The sequence below is a fragment of the Aspergillus glaucus genome, assembly GCF_001890805.1.
Source record: "Aspergillus glaucus CBS 516.65 unplaced genomic scaffold ASPGLscaffold_11, whole genome shotgun sequence".
NCBI classification, from domain to species: Eukaryota; Fungi; Ascomycota; class Eurotiomycetes; order Eurotiales; family Aspergillaceae; genus Aspergillus; species Aspergillus glaucus.
The window spans coordinates 224,692-246,992 of record NW_019170463.1 but is presented as its reverse complement, the minus strand read 5'-3'; the positions used below and the strand labels follow the sequence as shown (position 1 = coordinate 246,992).

The following is a 22,301-nucleotide window of genomic DNA, read 5'->3' as shown; positions in this document are numbered from 1 at the left end:
CAATCCGCCACATCGTTTTATTTGCGAGTTATCAACATTATATTCTCAGTTAGGGTCATGTTCTTATCTGATAGTTCTTGCACGTCTTTTGCGTATAGGGTAAAGATAGGGTTTGATGTCGTTGGGCCTTATCAAACCCCGAGACTAAAGGCAGTATGTGCGAAATTGTGAGATCCCTACCACGGACCTTGGGAGCAGGATGGATTCGGGAAATAGAGACTATCACGAAAGGTAGCTTGACCTTCTTCATAGACTAATCGCTGTTTTTGACAGAAATCTGTTTCAAATTTGCCGAAATTTGTTGATACAAGATAGACAAGGACCAGACACTTTCTGTTTTGATCCTCCACTGGATAGACAACGCGCGGCTGCAACCAACATGGTGGATAGGCTACGAGAGACCAGATTACCGTTGGTATTGTAAGAAAAGAAAAGTCAAAACAAGCTATAGAAACAATTTAAATACAAGCATATAGAGCAATGAACGCAGCAACCCCAACCAACCAACCAAATCCCAGCTCACCATTTCTCCCGCTCACGCTTAATACTCTGCCAAGTATCCTCAGCAAAATACAAAAGCTGTTCCCAGTCAATAACAAAATCCGTCTCCTTGCCCACCGGACTCCTGCGAAAAACCGTCTCAAAGGGAATCCGCAACTCATCGCATGGCGATGTATTCCCGGTTTCGGGGTCAATGGATATACCAGAGAGGGTGTTGTTTTTGCCTTGTTTCTGGAGAGTTATGGTGCTGGTGCGTACGGCTTTCTTTGGCCCATTATCACCACCACCATCTGTACCACCATTTGTAGCATCGGCACTAGAAGTACTAGTAGTAGTAGTAGTAGTAGTAGTAGTAGTAGTAGTAGTAGTAGTAGTAGTAGTAGTAGTAGTAGTAGTAGTAGTGGCCTCCCACACAACACTCGAACCTCCCCCTTCCCCTTCCCCTCCATCTTCTCCCCCGACGCCCCCCACCGACATGTACAAGACGGCACTGTTTAGATAGAGATGTGATTTGGCTCTCCAAGGAATGCTATCCGTTCTTCTCATAGACTCTCATCATCATGTACAGTCATAGTCATCTCCATATTCAATAAATGAGCTCCCAAAATGTATATGGTTTTATCATAAAGAATCATGATCCGGATCATCTCAAGATATTCAGAAAACCAGAGTTTTCGGTCCTGGATGGAGTATACGCTAATTGAGTCTATTCTCACAACAGAAGTGTCATGACATCAATTTTTGTAAATAGCTGCTTCTAAGTCACTGCGTGCCCCATTAGCTTGATCTTTGATAGTCAATGACAGTTTGGATTTCCGGGAATTTTCAGCTGCGCTTCTGTGTCATTGGCCTCGGTTTGTGTATCTCGGACTCTATGATATAGCATTCTGAATATTCTTGTGTAATTTCTCTCATACTTACATCTTAAGCCAGGCGCATCCTAAAAAAATATGAGTCCGTAGCAAATTATAATGCAGCTCGATGATCGTCCAAGTATATTAGATGATTTGCCTGCAAGATTGTCGACTTTTGTGCGAAACTTCCTTGATATTTGATCGTGTATTGGGTTGCTGGAACCTCTGCAAGACGAATATCTGTGACCGATTATGGGCCCTAAGTTTTGGATTTCATAGAAGGCATCAACGGCCACTGTGGCTGGTCCGAAATACCTAGGGGTATACCCGAACAGCACTTCCGCAGCGCGCGACTATTCAACGACTAAATCACCCGTGAAACGCACAGATCCCAATCAAAAACGTTCTCTGGATGCTGGCTGCCACCACCCTAAGGCCGGCTATCATCATTTGAACATCCCTTTCCGCCAGTCCCACTGAGTAGGGAACTGTAGTTGAAGCGCGTTTTACGGATGGATGATATGATGAATTTGATGTGCTTGTAGCCCAATGTCTATCAGTAAGATAACATCAACAAGACATCGGGTTAATTGACCGTGCATTGCCTTCAGAGTTATCTTCTTTTAAGGAGCTTCGAAAATTTGGCGTGTCCAAACGAGAGTCATTCTAACTGTTCGGTCTCGTCGTCTTCGTGTTTGCTCTTTAGAAACTGCGGTCATTTGTCAAAATTTCGTTTTCTAAAGCATAGTGTTTATCCGTATCGTGCTCAGTTGTGCCGGGTATATGCGCATACCGATTCTCACGTCAAGTGCACAACACGACGCTAGTCAGATCTAGCAGGCCACCAAAGTCACGCCTATTAGGCTACGCACGACTATATTGAGCGCTGTGCACTAGACTTTTGTTTTGACAGATGCCAGGAGAGGCGACGGAAGTAGTCACGGCTAAAGCTGCCGTGATGGCGTGAGCCGGGCAAATAATCGTCCTTCTGACACTCAGACATACCCTCGAGATGCTCGCTTGAATGGAACATGTTTCATGCGAGGTACTGCCTGTCATGACTACCTGTAACATTCTCGAAATGGGGCATAGTTTCTGCTGTTGTGAGATTGTGCGTGCAGTCAGGTCGACGTCTGCGCACATGTTCTCCAGATTTTGTAGGCCATTGTAGCTTTTAACCCCTCCTCATCATACCCCCGACCAAGCTCTCTTCATCCATCTTATCGTTGTGTAGCTGGGAACTTTACAGTGGTTAATATGATTCGGAAATAGGGCTGGTCATGGCTCACGACTGACTGTATGTACATCTGGGGGCACTTTTCTATACTTTTCAGAGACCTGCATCTTGCTCGAACGAAGTCGTTCATCGATTTGGCAAATACTTGCCAGCACCTGATGTTCCAGTATTTGGAGCTCTGTGGTAGGTATATAGAGTGTATATAGAGTAGCATGATACTCAAGCCCACGGTTGATCGTAGGCCCAAGTCTAGTTTAAGTAAGAGGTAGCATTCTGCGGGATATCTGCGTATAATGGATTCTAACTACCATTAAATAACTGCTTTAGGGCTCTTGGGGCATTACTGGGCACATTTCCAGTCAATTCACTTGTAACCTACGACGGTACTATTGACAGTCAGTTGTAACTAGTATTATCCGACAGAATAGGGTAATGTCGGGTTCTGATAGTCGTCAGCTCCTATCAAACAAGTACTTCGTACACATGCACTTTGTTATTTCTTCTTTCGGTACGACCAACTTGCTTATTCCTGACAATTAATCGCACATCAGCTGTCCGAGCACATACAAATATGAACACTCAAACACAAGCACACCTCACATCCACAATCGATACATAGATCTCAAATAACCCCATGCACTCCGTACATACACATGCGCATGTATATTCAAAGCACACCCGGAGAACCCCGTCATTAATCAACCCCCTCCAAGCCCGCCACGTCACTCGCCCTAGTCGTTTCAGGTAACTGGCGTAAATGTAGGTGTGGCAGATCGAGCGCACCATTTATCCAATGATAGGGCAGGGGTCATCCCTGAGTATTTTTATGTGCGATTATTATGTAGGTAAGCATTTAGAGTAGTTATGGGGGAGGCGGGAAGGGTGGTATCTTTGGGTTGATTATGCATGTTGACGGGGATGGCGAGGCTGAGGCTGAGGCTTGGGCTGAGGGGGATTGGTTGGAGGGGTTGGAAGGTAATTTATCTATGGCGGCTAGTTTTGGGTGGCTACGAGGTGAGTGGCATTTCGAGTATTTTGCCTTCTTTAGCTGAAGTGGCTATCATCCTGTGCATACAAGTACAATGCCGATGGCGGTGCTCCGTATTACTGAGCGCTACAAAGCGCAGTGCGCAGTCATCATGATTGCTAGTCTGTCATTATCAGCCAATACCAAGCGTGCTATCTGTTTCTGTTGGAATTGGAGGGCGCAAATTAATATAACATGAGCTGAAAACTAGGCCTGCACCGGAATTACCCGTTGCTTAATCTGAACTTACGACCAGTGTCTAATCCATTGGCCTAGAGAAGGGCAAGATCTCTTTGTATGCATGTACGGAGTACATCCTAGACACTCGCTTCCTAGCCCAGTAGTACATGGTAGCACAGAGCGTTACCGTGAAATAAGCGTTCCTTTGTCTCATCTTGGAAGCGCTTGGGCTAGAGATTGAGACCTGTATGCCTGTCTAGTCTTGTGCTGTAGAACGTGAGGTTTTCCCTGACAGTGATCCATTGGTTGTCGATGCTCAGTTCTCTAGTCATATTCAACTTGGTCATGGCAGAACGACAGCCAGTTGTAGCTGTTCAGGTGAGCAGACAGATTACCTCCGGTGAGATCGATGCAAGACGTGTGATCTTGCCAGATATGAGCGCTAAACCAGCGAAACGTCCTACAAGATTACCACAATGGTGTCAGATCTCCTGTCGATATCCGTACATCGACAGACAGTCCTTAAAGGGTATGCCTTGCACGGCCCCAGGAATTGAATCCCGACCGCATAACTTGGCATCCCATGGTTCAAGGCTCAAAAGAACCCCTACGTAGGAACCCGACGTTATCTGGATCAGACAGATATGATAGTCTGGATCAAGAATGTCAACCTGCGACCGTATGGCAACCTCGTAAGGTATCTACATATGTCTCAGTCATATACTTACTCCGTACAGCATAGACAGAACTTACCTCGAATTGCTTCAGTGTTTGCAATTGAACCAGCATCTATTTCCGGTCGATGATCCCACCTCTTACAGAGTACGTAGTGGTACTTCTGCACACCCCGTACTCAGGAGTTATGATGTCCATCCGAATTATTCGAGAATAATCCAACCGACACACACGTTTCGGAACATAGTCCGGACAGCGACAATTAACCAACATCATCCGTATCCATATCTATTCTGGGAAATTGCCGTCAATAACCCACGGCTCGGAAATCGAGGCATATAGCCTGATCGGGCGCATCCGCATTGGTAACATTTCAGCTCCGTGTGTACCGTAAGCCAAGGTAAATCCATCGCCTTGTTTGCTGGTTCCGGTTCAGGAGGTGGCTCAAAGGGGTGGTCCTGGCGTTGGGAAATAACAGGTTTAGGGGAGCTTTGTCTATTGTTTCTAGGCGATCACGTGTTTTCTTCCTTCTGAATGAACAGCTCTGCTCAGCTGGGAAGGTACTCATACTATGCCCGGACTCTCCGTGGCAACCTTCCTGTTGGCTCGTCTAGACTACTCCCCCATGTTCGAGCCAATTTAACAGGCTCTGATCGGCAATGGCGCGTCGGTCGAATCAGCGCGTGTCGAGGCCATTTCGCGGATTCGGCGCCAAGCATCCCGATGGTGCATTATGTCATGCTCCCTTTTGGGTAGTTAACTAGGTTTATTGACAGTAGTATTACAGGGGAGTCAGGTCAGAGTACTTGTACTTACAGACAAGTACATACCAGTAATCGATGAAGATCTTGAACGCGCAATTCCAGAATCGCGAGTCGAAACGTGGGACGCGAAATACCCGTCAATGACGTTATGATACTGCTTCACGGACAGTACTACTACTACTACTACTACTACTACTACTATGGAGTAGCTAGGTAGCATACCTCTGGGTATGAGCGAAGAGAATCACATGATCGTCAACTACCGCGCGCTAGCTCGCGTTGTTGGCATTGCCAAATATTGGCACAGCAGACTCGTTTCACTTGCCATAATGAAGGCATTAGCAGAGTGTCGGGAGCATCCATGCGGTGCCAAGGACACTGCCAACACTCGCGTTCACTGCCCCATCAATATTTCATAGACATGTTATGTATTTCTAGCAATCCAGCGTCACCGTACCTTACTCAGTGATCGAAATCTCACCGCGGCAAAGTTGAATGCGGCTTAAGTTGCGAAGAAGCTCTAATTTAACCCCTTTAGGACTAGCTCATGGAGTGGATCCACGCTACTGTCGGGTCCGCCTAGTGTTCGCGCTAATCCATTCTCAGTTTAGTGTGTATGGCTTGTATGCGGTATGGAAAGTTTGAATGTATAAGTTACCCCGTACGTATCGCACACATACAGACTGTACACAGGGACAGACTCGGAGCTCCCAATATCAACCTGGAAATGACCGTTATGGAAGACGTCGGAAGAAAAAGAAAAATTTGAATGAACCATGGTTCATTGCTCCGGAGGCCCCAGTGAATATTCTTGAAAGGGTTATATGGTCTTGAAATCGTTGTGTCTCTTATTTCAGGGCCGTTTTCATTCGTTGCATTGGAGAGAAAACTCTTCTTTTCATGACAGCTCCATAGCTTATATTCGGTGGGATGATACAGTATCGATCGGTAGAGCTGCTGTAGAGAACCATTGGAATACTTACTTGTACTATGTATGTCTTCGAGTCGTGATCGCTATGTATGTGCTTATATGACGACATAACTCTTCCTGACTCTGTATACTTTGGCAACTGTTTCATCACTCTCTGGACCTCGAATGATCTCAATTGAATCCCAGATACCAAAATCTATCTCAAATTCAGTTCAGATACTCAAATACTCGTCTTTGTTTCAGTGGATCCAACCCGGTACAAGAAATTAGCGTATGTACTCTGTATGTACTTGTACTCGTTCTCCGTCGAAAAAGCGATACTGCCCAGTATCCGTGTATACTTCGTGGCTTCGGTACCTTACCAGTATCCCACCATTCTGACATACATATGTTGAGATTTCATATAGGAAAGTTATCTAGCGAATGGTTAGGGCACAGCATGTACTTGTACTACTATGTACAGAATGCTACAGAATCTAAATACCATTGGACAGAAACAATTCATCAGAGCTGATCTATCCACGAAAATATCGCACGGAGCATGAGACTACCATCCAATCCGATAGAGTTGTTCGATATCATCATCTATCCAAGGCCCTGGGATGCGTTCTGTACACGTACAAGTACACTGCACTCTGTATGTATCCTGTAGGCTGCTGTGGGATACTGTAGAGTTACATCCGTATGCCGAGTACTTTTATTCCCAACCGTTGATGGCCACTATTGACAGCCGAGAAATTTTCAACGTCCATCCCACACCGCATACTCGATTTTCGGGGTCAAGTCCATCGCACTCCGTTTTGTTCTACGTGTATGCATACTAGTGAAATTCCCCGCTTGCGCTCGTCTCCCGAGCTACCGCTACTTCAACGCGGTATTGCGAGCTGTTCAGTTCTTTTTGGCAGGAGGAAGAAAGAGAATCGAAAACTTAAAGAATCTCAAAGCAGTAATTAGCTTTCATCATCTTGATAAAGGTCTACTTGTAGTATTCTGTACTGTCTGTGCTTGTACTGGTACAGCATCGGCCCGGTCGTAATTGCGGGGCTGCAGAACTTTTCATGTTTCCATAATTCTTCTTTTCCTATGACAACCAGCCTTAGAATCGGCTTGGATATTATATTGCTGCTTTCTGGTAGGAACGGAGCTGCCAAGTGGGCTCTTTTTTTTTTTTTTTTTTTTTTTTTTTTTCGTAGGCTCCGCTGTGGATGTCTTTGTTCTTTTTCTTCCGATACTTTGAGTACTCGGTCACTGTACGGTGTATGGATGGCAGCTTTGTTTTGTCTGAGCGGTGTAAAACGGAGCGCTTGTATGTATACAGGTACACCGGGAAAAAGTACTCGTATTACGGTGTGTTTGATGGAATTATGGGATGGCACTATCGCTAAATCGCTAGACGCTAAGGATGTGTAATTGTGCAGAATTGTTATATAGTCCAACAATGAATTATGTACGGGGTATCCGGAGCGCAGTGCATATATATCTGCCACCTTACCTAGGACCACATACGTACCAGGGGAACTTGTACAAGAGCAGTAGTAGCATTCACTTTATTGAAGTGATTAAATGCCAGGGGAGACACTGCATAAATGTACTCTGTACCACAGTCCTTCAATAGTGAACAGCAAGGAACGCAAAATAGTCCCTCATGTAACTACAATAAATGCAGGTACGCAGCAAGGGGATGGATAGGAGAAGTTACCGTTCTGTTCCTGATGATCAGAAGAACTATGAGTATAAACGATGATAGTGGTATCGTACGGAGTACGGTGAGTTAGTCTTGTTGAAGTGATGCTACCCCGGATATATATTCAGGACCCGTAGGGAGTCACCCGAGCACTCTGCATGGAGTTTTCTACGGAGCAGTTAAGCAATAATTATGCACTCGATTTGCACTCTGCAATACGAGTCCTAGCCAGGGGCAACGTGGGAGTTTATTGCGGGATCCGGGTTATTGATCGATCCTTGTTGACGCCATCCTGGTCAGGAGCTAACGGGGGATGGTGGTCTAGCGACTATTGTTGACGAAGCAACAAAGAAGCGACAACAGAATGATAGTTCTATTATCCTAGACAGTACAACAGTTGACTACTTTTTTCAGCCAGGAATCGCTTGTACGAGATGACTTGTAGATACTGGATGCTGGAACCCCTTAACGCCGCGCCGGAATCGTGATGTGCATACATACATGACTCCATCGCGCTCCGGGGGACAACCCGGCCCAATCCGCATGCGAGATGCGCCGATTCAATTTCCAAAAATAATGATCCATCGATTTCTTATTTCTCGCTGACAGACTGGTTGGTTGGTTGGTTGGTTGGTTGGCGAGCCTGTCGTTCATACCCGATGGTGTGACAGAAGGTTTAGGATAGACCAAGGAGAACCACTAAATGGGCCTGCGATTGCGAGACATCAATTCACTGTTCTACGTGTACGAGTATTTGTACTTTGTACTTCTACGGTAACTACGGAATATGAAGGATTGAATATTCCGAACCATAGCTTGAGCTTGTTTGAGTTTCATCTTTATCTCGTTCGCCAGTCGGTGATGCAATGATATGATGGCCTCTCTCGTCCGGACTTTCCTGATGATACACTAGTAGCAGACCCTGACTTGATGTTTCATGGGCCTTTGCCGAATGTAAGATCAACATACCAGAAAAGTGGCAAACGCGATTTACTTGCATCAGACTCCGTATTCGGATATTGCTAGGGGGTCATTAACGACGAGGATGGAAACGCAAGGAGCCTGTCTGGGATATTGCTTCAGGCAGAACAAGAATTTGACAGTCCCCATAATCTCAAACCCGGGGCTGGCTGACGCCCACGATAATTTAGCCCCGAGTCGAGAATAGGCAAACATAGCGTGCAATACGAAACCTATCGCGCGCTCAGACGCGAATCAATCACGACTACATACAAGTACGGCCCGGTAAAAGAAATGTTTACCACCTGTAAAGTACTTGTACCTTGACGATGACCGGGACGCGTCCAAGTCAGATCGCGACCAAAGAGAGTTAAATAGGATCGGTGCCGTGGATGACTTATTTCATGTGCGTTTGACAGGAGAGAGGGATTTCATCAGTCTTAGCCAGCAATAGATTTGCCTTTGCCGGGACAACCCTCTAAACTATGGGTGATTGATCAATGAGAGCGAAAAAAAAAAAAAAAAAAAAAAGCAAGACGGATACTCCGGTAACTGTTCGATAGATAACTAGATTGAATGATCCCTGTTATGTTGTAGTAGGATCAGCGCGAGAGAAAAAAGAAAAAGAGAAAAGTTCAACCATGGCAGACCATGATTCCTGGCGTCAAGGAAGCAATCATCGACTTTGACCAGGAGCGACCGTGCTGGTCTGGTTAATGGGAACGGCCGGCTACGGGACCAGTAAGCTACTAAGTTGGTACCCCGTACTCCGGAGGTGACGATAATAATAACAGACACAACAATAATAGCAGCAATATTAGGGGGAAGGATATCTCGGATAATGCCCTGGTTCTTATGCTACTCCGGTATGAACCAGTTTTGGTCGTGCGACTATGTAATGACTGGAATTACTGTCTTCATTTGCTGCTAGTCAGAAATAGACTATCATTGCCCTGTGTAGACCGCAATCATACTGAAATTGAATATATGACGGTGATGACAACACCGAGGTGTTTGTTCCTGGGGCCGAAGAATCAGGGAGAAAGAGAAGAACAATGAAAGAAATGCATTCAATGGCTGCTGCAAAATGACCGGAGATCAGCCCTCTCCACTGGGAAAAGGGCGGCCGCCGCTGGGCTGGAGGGAAGGCGAGGTAACAAAAGAGAGGGCAATCTAACTCCAATGCATCCCTAACTTCAATGCATCCAAGGAATTGACCGTTTTCTTTGCTAGTCTTTCAACTGGAGTCTGTGAGTCTGTGGTGTCTGGTGAATAGATGACTGCTTTACTTGGACTTGTATACTTGAGGCTGGCTACTTCATGCGGTATTGGCGATACGTACACTCAAAAATACAGACATACAGTAAGGGCTAGTAACTACCAATTGGTATCGCTTACTGTCTTCTCGTCCAGTCACACTGGCCATACTCAACTGTCCAACTGTAGCTCTGTTCCTGCATAGTGTGGTTGGTGAGCAGGCCAGGAATTAAGTCTATTCTGTTTCACATCCTCCCTTTCCATCATTTTGCTAGAAGAACTCCAAATCAGACGGTGTGAAGCAGAACTGGCGGATCCGGTCGATCAACTCGCTGTATCATACACACCTCCAACCTGTTACTTACGGTACTTACGGTACATACATACAAGTACATACATACAAACTACTAGTGACTGTAAGCTGCAGCGATCCTCTTTCTCTGTCGAGCCTCTTTAATTCTTCGTTTCTCTCTTCCCTTTTTCTTCTTCCAAACCCGCTTGGAGAGTGTCAACTCCTCAACTTTTCTCTCCTCCTTTTCTTCTTCTTTCTTATTTCTCTTCTATTTTCCTTCTCACCTCTCTTCTCCCTTTCCTCTTCCACCACCTCCCCGCCAATTCCCTTTTTCGGAGAGTTCTGAGACTGGTCCTACAGGCAAAAGTCGAGATTTCGGTCGATTGAATAGTCGACCTCTTTCTCTGCCCTACTGAACCAGTGCTCGAGTCGAGCATCTCGCCTCGACCTCGCCCTTCGACGTTTGTTAGCTCAAACGCCGAACCTCCCCCCCTGAAGTCTTTACCGCCGCCGTCTTTCCCCGATTCGTGACCTCGACGGTTCAGATTCCCCTGATTCAGCTTCTGCCGGCTAGAAGAGCGACAGAACAGGGTGGTTTCTTTTCTTTCGGACAATACCCAGATTCGAAGACCACCAGTGATCGTTTTCGGTGTACATGATTCGGTTGTGAGTCTGAAAGGTGAGGAATAAATTTTTTTTTTTCTTTCGTCCCTTTTTGTGGTGTACATCGGAAGTGGTCTTGGGACATATCTCGTCCGCTTTGGGTCTGCTCGATGGTCGAATTGGACGTTCAGGATGTCGCCTGTGTGGTCACAATGCTTCGTGCTGCGAGTTCGACTGTTGTCCGCAATGGCTGGTCAAAGCATTTCCCCGGTTTCCGCCGTGCACCTTCGAACCCCTCCCCTCAAGTCTCGGAGTCCCAAGTTGGGAGAAAGCTGCTGGAATTGCCGTTGCCCATAATGCCATATGTTGGTAAAGAGAAAAGAAATGAAACGTGTCAATTGGAATACATGTGCCATCGATCTTGGGACACCCGGCCATGTGTACGGAGTACACAATGGGAAGGGAGCCCAGGTGATAATTTCTCTGGATAGCTTGAAAAGAACCATTGAGTCGTATGACTTGAATTGGAGAGATGAAAGGGGGTGGGGTCGCTTGACGGGGAATGTATTGGACCGCGGAGCATGCCTCGAAGACCGTCACCACATACCTGAGATATACCAATCATGGATCACGGGTGTTTCTGTGGTTTCTCGATGTTGCACTATCTCTGAAGAATCTTGGCTAATATCTGGATTTTTGCCCCTCAGGTCAACGAAGGATTTTTACATCCCTTTAATGTGGATTTCGCCCGTTGAACGCCTTTCCTTATCCCACGACATCGCTTCAATCGTGCACACGGTAACCGTCACTGTATAAGAGAGAAGAAGTGAGAGTGAGAAAGACGCTGCTCCGCGAGCTGTACGTGGTGACCATTCTTTTTCTTGCCCATTGCTCCTCCCCTGACGATTTCCCTCCCCCCTTCATAGGGTATCCTGTTCCACATTCCGGAGTACACAAAGGGCCGCAATTCTTCAAGCGCCAGTTCCTAGGGGTGAAGACGTTGACTCGTCCTTTGCCTTGTGGTCTGGTATCCAGTCTCCAGTTTGACAGGCCATTCCTTTGTCTCCATTCAGCCTAGATGCCAGACTCGCCGTCACGGTAAGGGTTGCACAAGTGCCCTCTGCCCGAAGGCCTTTATCTGGGTTAGTACTCGTCGTTTTCCTCTTCAAGGAGGGCTTCTCCCTTTCACCCTCATATCACACCTTTTGTTTTATGCCTTCCTTCACACTCGTTTAAAGTCTTTCCTTATTGCACTTTATACTTTTTTTGCCTTTACCATCTTCATTCGTGCAAATTTCTCTCCTTTCTTTTTATTGCGCCTAATACTCTAATCTTTATTTAATCTATTTTAATACTCGGTTACTAATACGGTGGTCACAGCTCTGGCGACAGGTTTTCAGGTCCGGTTAACTGGCCTTCTTTTCCGCCGTTCTATTCACAGTATTCAGACTATCGTCTCTACTGACCATTCTTTAATACGCCCAACTAATTCCGTTCATTATTCTTACACTTAATCTTCGACGACTGTCATTCTCTTAATTCCGTCGTTACCTGATAGACACGGCTCTTTGTCAGGTCCCGCTCATTCTCTAATACCCTGCACACCTAATTATTATCCGACTCGAGTATCTTATTCCTCTCCTCATCGACACCATGGCTTTCCATCGCCCTGCATCTAGCTACCAGCCTTGCGATAGCTTCTTCGTGGAGACATACGACGACTTCCGTGTACCCCGGATGGACCCCAAGGAACATGCCAGGCTCATTGCACGTGAACGTCAATATGCCATTGCCGATGAACTGTCCAAGCTGACCAGCGATGAATTGCGTGAGGATATTGTGTCTCACATGTTGGATATGGAAGTGAGTCGTCCCTTGGACCGTGTGTAACTCCTGGATCGAGGAAAAAGGGGCTGACCGTTGGAATCGTACTTTTGACAGGCTACTACTCTTCCGGACGTGGAATCGATCGATATTCAAACCGAGATCCAATGGTTTATGCGCCCCTACCTTTTGGACTTCCTGATCGAAGCACACACTGCCTTCCAGCTTCTTCCTACAACGCTGTTCCTCACCATCAACCTTCTGGACCGATACTGCTCCAAGCGTGTGGTGTACAAGAGACATTACCAGCTCGTTGGATGCGCAGCCCTCCTCATTGCCGCCAAGTATGGCGACAAGAAGGATCGTGTGCCTACCATCAAGGAGCTGAAGTCGATGTGCTGCTCGCTGTACGACGACGACATGTTCATCCAAATGGAATGGCACGTTCTCCAGACCTTGGGTTGGACAATTGGCCACCCGACCGTGGACAGCTTCCTTCAGGTCGCCGTCATGGACTCCCCTTACGAGCCCGAGGTTGAGCACTTGGCTCTTTACATCCTGGAAATTGCCTTGTTTCACCGCGAGTTCGTCTCCAAGCCTCCGTCGGATCTTGCCCGTGCATCGTTGGCTCTCTCCCGCTGCATCCTTAACCGTCCTCAGCCTCGTCACACCGAGTGGGCTGCTCAATACGACTCGATGACTCTGGTTGGCCTGTCGCAACAGCTTCACCAGCCGTCTCAGGTCCTGGCTCGGAAGTACTCGTCCGCACACTACTCTCGGGTTTCGAAGCTCCTCGAGCAGTTCCTGGCTCGCCAGGCTTCCATTTCCAGCTACACCCCGCCCTCTCCCCCGTCCGAAGTCCCCGCGGAATCGAAGCCGTACAACGGAGATATTGGCCTGGCCACTCCGCAAAAGAACAACCATCTTTCGGACATGGCAGGCTACCTCACGCCGCCCATCACTCCCGAGAACGAGGCCTTTGCCCATGCTGGCAACTCTCACTTCGTCAAGGGAGCTATGTGCGCCTCGCCGACTCCCCCGCCTACTATGCAGTACGTGACTTCCCAACCTTATCATCAAGCGGAGGCCACCTATGTCCAACAATTCCAGCCGCAACCTCAGATCGCCTTCCAGACGGGCTTCTAAACTCGGACGTGGCAATGACGGAGCGGAAGTTGAGAATCCTTGCCCGATCAGCTGGACCGATGGAGGATCTCATCCTTGCGATGCCTGCGATTTGTGTCATTCGACCCGAGTCTTTCTATCTCCGGTCTATCCTTGAAACATACTTCTTTTTCCGTTCATCATGGTCTCCGGACTCGAGTGAGTTGAGCATGGGCCATCTCTTTTCGTTTATGTGTTTTAAAACTGCATACCCATTTTATTCGTTGTTTCATTTTCATTTCGCAAATCATCATCTACTTGGGTGTTGTTTCCAAGAAGCATTTATTCTCATATTTAGCATTTGCAGCGCGAGCCGTTCGAGTTATAAATTGCATATTTGTCATTTTTTCTGCATTCTACCCATTTTGAGTTTTGTTTTTTGCAAGCACCCTATTTGGTGGTGGTGAGATCGTGTGTTTGGCATGTTAATAGGGATCACTTTTTTGTTGCCCTCGAAATGTTGTTTTTCATATCCCCTTTTCCTTTGTTCGACGCCCCCTTTATCCTACCTCGTCATCCCCTACCTTCCCCTTCCCCTTTCCCCTTTCCCCTCGCCCTCGCCTAACTTACCAAAACAATATGTTAATGTGGTTCGAAACCGTCTTCTCGCGGGCCACAAAGCTCGTCCGGGGAACGGTTCTAAACTATAAAAAAAATTAATAAAAAAACACAGAAAGAAACAACGGATACACCGCCTAAAAAAACAAGGAAAACGGTTTAAAAATCTTTTCTTTTTTCCTTTTCTTGCGGGATAGGTGGAGGTTTCAGATTGCTATACCCATGTGTTTTCATCAACCTCTTGTACAGATTAAGATTCGAGAGTTGCAGATAGCTATTGTGACTATCTGGAGAAGTTAGAAATTTAATTTATGGACTTCTCATTTTTAATTCTTTTGACGTAGAGGCTTTGGAATGTTCATTCTTGTGTATATTGCGTACTCGGGCTGCAGGCGCAGTGTTTGATGAAAGTGAGACAAGTTATTCAGACAACGTATGTTTCGTGCTGTTGAAGACTTTCCTTTGCAATGATGTAAGTCTCGGAAGCCTGCTTTGGTGTTGAAATTCAAACACAGGAATGGTGCGCGGTCTCTGGACCGCGAACTAGATCTAGGGCCGGAGAGGTCACGACGAATTATCTCATACTTGTCCGTCCTCGTAGTACCCCTCATCTTTCTCGTTCGTCACGGCTGCTGATACGATCTACCCAACTTATCAAATAGCAAAAATGCAACTCCTAGAATACCAATAGATAGCGCGAAAACTGCCAACGCAAACCGATAACCCGTCTTTTGACTACGCCATTGCTCCCATCCACGTGCAGCAAGACGTGTTTGAAAGCTACGATAGGGATTGGCGTGAGAATGCCATCTTAGACCCAATCTTTTATGTCAAGTACGATGAATGAACACTATGTAATGTAAGACAAAGGTAAACTAAAACTGACAAGAGCATGCAGGTTCTATCGGTCCAGGATTCGGTATTACGAAGAGGAGATTGAGCGGTCAAGGAGTATACCACCAAATCTTCACGCTAGCCTGATTCCTCGAGAACGAGACGATCTTCAACGAACACGCACGAACGAATATCCGCGCGGTAAGGGAAGCTTATCGATCCGGAGTCTTGGGATATAATCCTGGGAAAGTAAGTCCGTGGTGAAATGGTGTGTGTGCTGGGGAGGTTTCGATGGAGGAAGAGTATTGCTTTGAGTATGAGAGGGCTTTTGAGGAGTGGAGGGGTGTGTTTGGGGAGGGAGGGGTTTAGAAGGAGAGGATATGTTTTTCTTTTTCCTTGATATGTTGGAGGCGAGGGTGATTATATACTAATAGGGTATCTAGATAATGGGTCCTCAGGTTCAGATGGAGAGACCGAAAGTCGTAGGGCTGAGATTGAGGAACATGATGGAGAGCCGATCTTGATACATAGTACTTGAGCACAAACCAAGAGAAAGAAGTGAGAGCGACATTACGCTTTACACCAATATACCATTAATTGCTCATATTTAATAATGAGTGTTAACTCTCACATCCTTGTAGATCATAGTTGAGTGAATCGGCTGCAAAAATGCTCTACATTGCCCTAAGACAGAACACAAGAGACAGTAAGTGAATGATAACCGAATCTACTACACCGGTCATTTCCTCTCCTCGTCCTCTCCTCGGGCTACATCGACGCTACGAATCACCTCATGAGTCGCTAGCATACTTCTCTATATACGCTCTATATACTTACCTACCAAAGCATAGCGCTTTATCAGATTAATTGCTTGGATATCAATATTTGGCAACTGCTTTTCCAAGTCCGATCAACCGTCCTCGACTGAAACGAAACTATCACATGCACATCAGCGCACAGCTACTAGGCATGGGTCTAGGAAGCGGAAATTTTATTTCTCCAAGAAGATCTAGATGACTGGACCGTGTCTTAAAAAAAAAAAACAGATTTGGCAAGCGGATGTATAACTGTTGGTGATGCCGGCATAGTGAGTCAGGTCAAGCAACAACAAAACCTGAGTTGTTGTCAAATATTGTATTCATTCCTAACAGTGATGAAATGGTGGTTGGAACTACCTGAGACCACATTTCAACAGGTCATTGTGACCAATTGCCAGAGCCACTGGGGCACTGGAAATCACCATTTATGACCTCCATAACTCTGCCCACTACTGACCTACATTGGGGGACTTGATGAAATACCTGCTACAGATGGACTCAGATACAGTAAAACTGGCCATTACGGTGAAATTGTTCGGCCAACTCATGCAATGGACATCAAAGTTTACTCGCGCCCGAGGTCTCAGAGGTAAGTACCGGACTAGCTGGACTGGCCGTTAACACGGATATGTCGCGACCAGCGTATTTCCGTTGCTCAATGGATGTGACAACACCCGTTCTGGCGTCTACAGAGCCTTTCTTCGTCGTACCACCGGGATTTCAACAGAATGCAAGCTTCCACGGCCTACATAGCCAATTGCGAGAGACACACGAAAACCTATTAAGTCAAGGAAGGATTCGGAGAGCACTATCGTCTACGACTCCAAGTTTTTGGTGTTGCTATTCTCAGCCCTATTTAGCCAGCTTCATTGGTGAAGTCTGCTGTCAAAATTTTCTATACGCTCTATATACCAGCCAGAGTGTAGCATTTCTCAGAATGCTCAAATATCAATTGTTGGCTATCGTTATGTCGACATGATCAATTGACGATAGTCACTTCAGGAAGACACTAGAATCGTGTGCATCGAAAAACATTGGACCAGCCTTTTCGGGGATAGCATGGGGACCCCGGAATGTGGTATTTGATAATCACAACCAGGCAGTTGGACTGCTTTTCAGCGGTGGTGAGGCCACTCCAATCAGCTATTTTACTCATTGGCGTGATTTGGCGAAGCACATTGTTCTGGTTACCAGGCATGAGCTTTTTTTGCTCAATACCTTCCACGCGAGCAGGATGTGCTTGAGGATAACAGAGTTTTATTTTCACCCTTATTTGATTAGCATGCCTGACCCACACGAGAATGACCCTGGCTGTTGCACGCTGGGCTCTCACGAAACCTTCTGAAATCGTTGCTGCCATTAAATCAGAGAATACCCATGATGAAAGCGTTGAGAAAATGCGGTATCTTATTCCTTCAGGAGCTTTAGAAGCCGAACAGTCTTCAATGGATTTGGGAAACTGGTGTGATCGAGCTCTACTCTCCCTTTTGGAATAACCCCTTTGGGATGAAGATCTCATGTCTGCCACCGACGTCTTCAACTATCTCCATATCATCCAGTTGTTCTCGAAGGGTGCTGATGGGAGACTCGTTTAGCACCCTTCTATTCCACCAGAAATTTCGACCAACGAACAGCCTGTCTGCCTGAAACCTGCCTGAGAAGTTCTTCCCGGGTTCTTTATTATGCCCTTTACCAAGTATCCGCAATATCCCCCAATATACACTACCTTCCTTTAATTTCCCCCATAGCCCACCAATTGGGACTACTCAGCATAAATCGGTTTGCGACAAGATATAATGGAGAAAGGAGTGCACTGGCCCATCATGGAGTCTTCACGGCTGACCAAAAATATCGTCGTGCGTGACCTGAGCATGTTTCTAGGCTATAACTAGTTACGGCAGGCGTCTTATTGCTTAGGTAAGCACCACATGGCGAGTCGAAACGCGTGTTATGACTCCTTAAATGACTTCCTTAAAAAGCCCAGAAGAGTCAAACGGGAGAAATCGAGAATGGCCTCAATACATTGATGTACATCGCTGACGCAATTTAGTCTAGAAAAATACTCCATTCACGACAAACAAGGCCATTGAACTTGCTCTGGAGCTTTCAGGCATAAAGGTAAAGCAATGGATTTACGGAAAGATGCTTGATAGCAAAAGACTGGCAAATACTCGAATCAGTGTCAGATGACAGACCGAAGGAGCTATGGGAAAACAGGAGGATCCTGATTAGCCACCGCAGCCCTTGCTGGGAACAGAAATGGTTGCCCAGACGGCTGGGCCTTTGCGGATACAGGAAGCCATGAGGCTGTGTTCGAAGGATGAGATCGATGTAGATTCCCCTGCACTTGCAGGTCGGACGGAGAATCAATGGGGAGATACATGATAAGATGGCGAATTCCTCCAGGCATCCCTCCTTTGTCTCTGAGAGATACTGATAGCACCGAGGAAAAATGGCTTTCTCGCCCCGTATGAGCGAGTCTCTCACATTGCCTCAGCCCTGTATCTCAGAGCGGAGCCGGCAGGGCAGAGACTATGATTCTGTTTACTGCGACAGAATGGTTTATTAACAGCAGAAGGAAGAACACTCCCTTGACCCAACTCGAGCTAGGTGAAGTACGCTGCCCTAGTACATGAAAATAGGAGCAGAAGCTGAACTTACATAGAGATCGCAACTCTACGATAGTATCTCGGTACGAACGATTGCGTCGAAGCCTCAGAAAAGCTAGACCTCTCAGTTTTGGCAAGTATCTATCTTCTATTAAACCTTAGTTACCCGGGCAATAAACCAGCTTGTCCATCTTTCAGTTCGCCCCCCCACCGCACAAAAGGCTACCAGATACCTTCACAGAGCAAAACACGACTGTAACAAACTGATGGCATTCAGAGATACCGGGTGTTAAATATCCATGGCAAAGGAAAAGCTACCTATGACTATCTCATTAGACACGTTTCGTGCATTCTACCGCAAATAGACTTGCATGCGAGCCGAAAGTGAGACAGAACAGATAGCCAATGGTGCTGCTGGTCCTAGTTTGATATCTATAACCAGGATAAAACCTACTCTATATCTCGTCATCGGCACACACACACACACACACACACGAGTAGAAAAGGACCGCCCGATTTGTGGTCAGTACAAACTCGGACAACCGCGTCGATAACATGGGATAAGAATCCCATTAAGCCATGCCCCATCCTATCACTTACACTGATTACCCGGTTCACGGCGCAAAACAATGATTTCCGCCGAATGGCATTCTTGGTATCCTTCATACACAGGACTGACATCCGGGAAAGCACGTCTTGCCCTCAGAGCATTTTGGGCTCAGGGATAGGCCATGATACTTTGCAAATTGGATATACGGGAATAAACGTCTTCTATATCTCATTGACGAAATAAGGAAAAGGTATCAGCAAGATCATAGAGGCTAGGTACGGCAGAATTATCAAGCCGCTAACTGCGAGCGCGAAGTCGCCCATATAATACCATTCAGTTAGCGGTCATGAACAGCGCCGCCCGCATAATACGGGATTGAGCATACAGAAAACGAGATATGCCTGTCCCCAAGTGCCGATAAATACTGGGGAAAGGCAATGTTTGCGTTGAAGCCCAACGTTCGGCTTTCTCATATACCGAAATCAAGCGAAACGATGTTCTGATTAAAAGACATCGAATGGACCATACTCACCATCCGTAACGCTGCAAAAAGGGAAATCACCATGGACGACTGCAAAGCTAAACGTCATTTCTGTTACTTTGTTTCTGGGTTTAACCGTGGACACCTATCTAGTTCCGCCCAGGGCCACGCAATCACCTCGCAAATGAGACCAAGTGTGCGATTATGATGGATCAGGGCGTCGCCAGCAGGCGGTAAGAGATTTTTTGGTGATCCGTAGTTTCTCGTCATGGAACTGGCGTGGTCTCACAACTTGTGCGCAAGGGTGTGAATTAGAGAAGCTGGCCGGGATCCTCTTCGCCGAGCAAAGGGCGAATTTTGCCTTACGTTCGATCTTCGCCTACTAAATAGAGTAGAATTTCAGTCACATAGTAAGCCTGTGGTTTAATAGTCTTCCCTGTCCTGATCTCCGTCCGTTTTGTGAGTCCCTTATTCCAACATTCTTCCCGTATCTATCACCCTCGCCATGTCAAATGCTAATGTATGTAGGCCATCTCATCACACTCTCTTCATGTACAGCTCAGCCTTGCGAGTTTCCAGTCTTATTCGCAGCAACGCAGGGTTTATGACCTGTCACGTAGTATGTACCTGCTGGATGGCTGCATGATTGACATGTACTTCTGTCTTGGCTGCCGGCTGATCGATAACCAACAAAGAAAATAATTCAGCCTATCAGCGCATACACGAGTCCAAATTCAGATATTGGGCTGTCAACCTGTCAGAACCTACGTTGCTGCCAGGAGGGTCCCCAACCTGGGGGAGAAATCTCTCTGCCCCCTCGTTCAAGTTGACTCTTACAACGATTTAAGTCCCCGTTGTCACGGGCTCGGAAACTAGCAGATAAAACGAATAATATTCATATCTGGACTAGGTAGCCTAACAACGAGAATATCGAATTTGGGGAAGAAGAAGAAAAGGAAATCCATCTAGGCGATGAACGGTCTTTATAGGCATTTGTGTGGTGCGGCTTAAGCCCTTGTTTGCCCATATTGCTTGTATGGCATCGTTTGATATGTCGGCGCTGTTTGTCTGGCGTTGAGCCGTTGAGCCGTCACAGCGACAAATGTTTTCAAGAGCATCTTTGAATCCAGAATCTTCATCTTCAGCTTCAAACTTGAAGAGACCATGGCAAAAAATAACCCATTTGAAAACTCTGATTGCATCACTTGACTGTGTTTGCCTGGGTCTAGGCATGCCCTGAGAAAATGGCTCACCAGAAAGGTGTTGAAAGAGCACTCGAGGTCGACCAAAGAGAGTTCTAGCCACAGTCTGCCAATCAAGCATCCTGCCTTTCCGCAAAATGTCATAAATATCCTTATGAAAGATTCATCTGAGAGGGAATTCGATATCTGGAACTAAAAGGGTTGGAATACTTACTGGTACTTTATGTAGGACGCCTATGAGACTTATGAGCAATCCTATGTGTCCACCACTGAATATGACCAGTCCCTCCTTTAGGTCCTCTGTTAGAGACGGACGTGGTTGCATTTGTTTTGTGAATAGTGCCACCACTTCCATTGCTTCATCCTTGTCAAGCAGCAGACCAACTGGTGTCAATAGAGGTGCTCGAAATGGGCTGTAATATTTGACGTTTTCATCCGCTCGTAGTGATATCTGCTGTTCAGGAGCAAATATCAAAGGAGTTTTTCTATGTTTCTCCTCATTGAAGCCCACAAAACCCCTACCTGGTGAGCCGTATGATGTGAAGAGCAGGATGTATGGGCTGACCCAACAGTCAATACGCTTGAAAAGATCTGCCCAAAGTGAACCATCCCAGTACGACTCTTGTGCCTCATCTATAACCAGATAGGAACGGGTTATCCTGTTTTCCTGATTATTCCGGCGCGAACACCCAAATTTATGCGGAAGAAGTACTATTTGGCACAGGCCCAGGGAATTGAAGTTCGAAGACGTTCTGTACCCCACATCATAAGGCCACTCAGTCCTCATACAGGTGAAACATGGAGAGAAAGCCTTGAGACATATTACACATAACACTATACGCCAATTCCACGACCGTCGCCAATTTCATATACGAAGAATATCGTGAGGTCGCCCCGTACTCTAGAGACCTTGGTCTTCCCATCTCCAACATAGGGCACCCTCTCTCTTGTAGAGTATCTTGAGGGACATAACGCTTTCTTGTGAGGTATCTTATTATGGATATTCTTGATGGATATATCATGTATCTGTCTGACCAGGTACATGAACAGGTACGTCCACGCCCACGCCCACGTCCACTCTACTCATTCTTCATACTCTATGAACACCAAGACTAACAAGCAGAGTCAAAGATACCCATTGCACAACATCCACAGCTTAAAAGACATGTTGAAAGAACTCGGTCTCATCTGCGCGTAACATGCTCGCGCTTGGAGCGAATAGACGTAAGACGTCCTACCATTCCTCCTGAATACTGATCCGACACACGACCGGCTGAAAACCAAGAGTCCGAATTA

The 22,301-nt window shown here is 46.4% G+C and overlaps 5 protein-coding genes across 5 annotated transcripts; 2 read left to right on the top strand and 3 right to left on the bottom strand.

Annotated features, from left to right (window-relative positions):
• Positions 1 to 435: 435 nt before the first annotated feature.
• Positions 436 to 978, bottom strand: ASPGLDRAFT_25994 (uncharacterized protein; the record flags this gene model as incomplete). Its single annotated transcript, XM_022543527.1, has 2 exons — positions 436 to 445; positions 524 to 978. 2 exons carry the CDS (start codon positions 976 to 978, stop codon positions 436 to 438), a joined length of 465 nt encoding a protein of 154 aa, XP_022400495.1.
• A 9,398-nt stretch (positions 979 to 10,376) lies between these two features.
• ASPGLDRAFT_343994 (uncharacterized protein) lies at positions 10,377 to 11,209 on the bottom strand. Its single transcript, XM_022544427.1, has 2 exons — positions 10,647 to 11,209; positions 10,377 to 10,600 (listed from the first exon to the last, which is right to left on the bottom strand). Exons 1-2 carry the CDS (start codon positions 11,088 to 11,090, stop codon positions 10,478 to 10,480), a joined length of 567 nt encoding a protein of 188 aa, XP_022400494.1. The 5' UTR covers positions 11,091 to 11,209; the 3' UTR covers positions 10,377 to 10,477.
• A 1,409-nt stretch (positions 11,210 to 12,618) lies between these two features.
• On the top strand, positions 12,619 to 13,935 carry ASPGLDRAFT_126902 (uncharacterized protein; the record flags this gene model as incomplete). Its single annotated transcript, XM_022540685.1, has 2 exons — positions 12,619 to 12,828; positions 12,907 to 13,935. The coding sequence occupies 2 exons, from the start codon at positions 12,619 to 12,621 to the stop codon at positions 13,933 to 13,935; spliced, it is 1,239 nt and encodes a 412-aa protein (XP_022400493.1).
• A 2,079-nt stretch (positions 13,936 to 16,014) lies between these two features.
• On the top strand, positions 16,015 to 17,508 carry ASPGLDRAFT_25992 (uncharacterized protein; the record flags this gene model as incomplete). Its single annotated transcript, XM_022543526.1, has 4 exons — positions 16,015 to 16,051; positions 16,392 to 16,432; positions 16,656 to 16,752; positions 17,207 to 17,508. The coding sequence occupies 4 exons, from the start codon at positions 16,015 to 16,017 to the stop codon at positions 17,506 to 17,508; spliced, it is 477 nt and encodes a 158-aa protein (XP_022400492.1).
• Positions 17,509 to 20,898: 3,390 nt separating this feature from the next.
• ASPGLDRAFT_91495 (uncharacterized protein) lies at positions 20,899 to 21,654 on the bottom strand (the record flags this gene model as incomplete). The annotated part of the gene is made up of 2 exons (XM_022550498.1): positions 20,899 to 21,156; positions 21,220 to 21,654. Coding segments are annotated over 2 exons (693 nt in total), but the record flags the coding sequence as incomplete, so codon positions are not given.
• Positions 21,655 to 22,301: the final 647 nt, after the last annotated feature.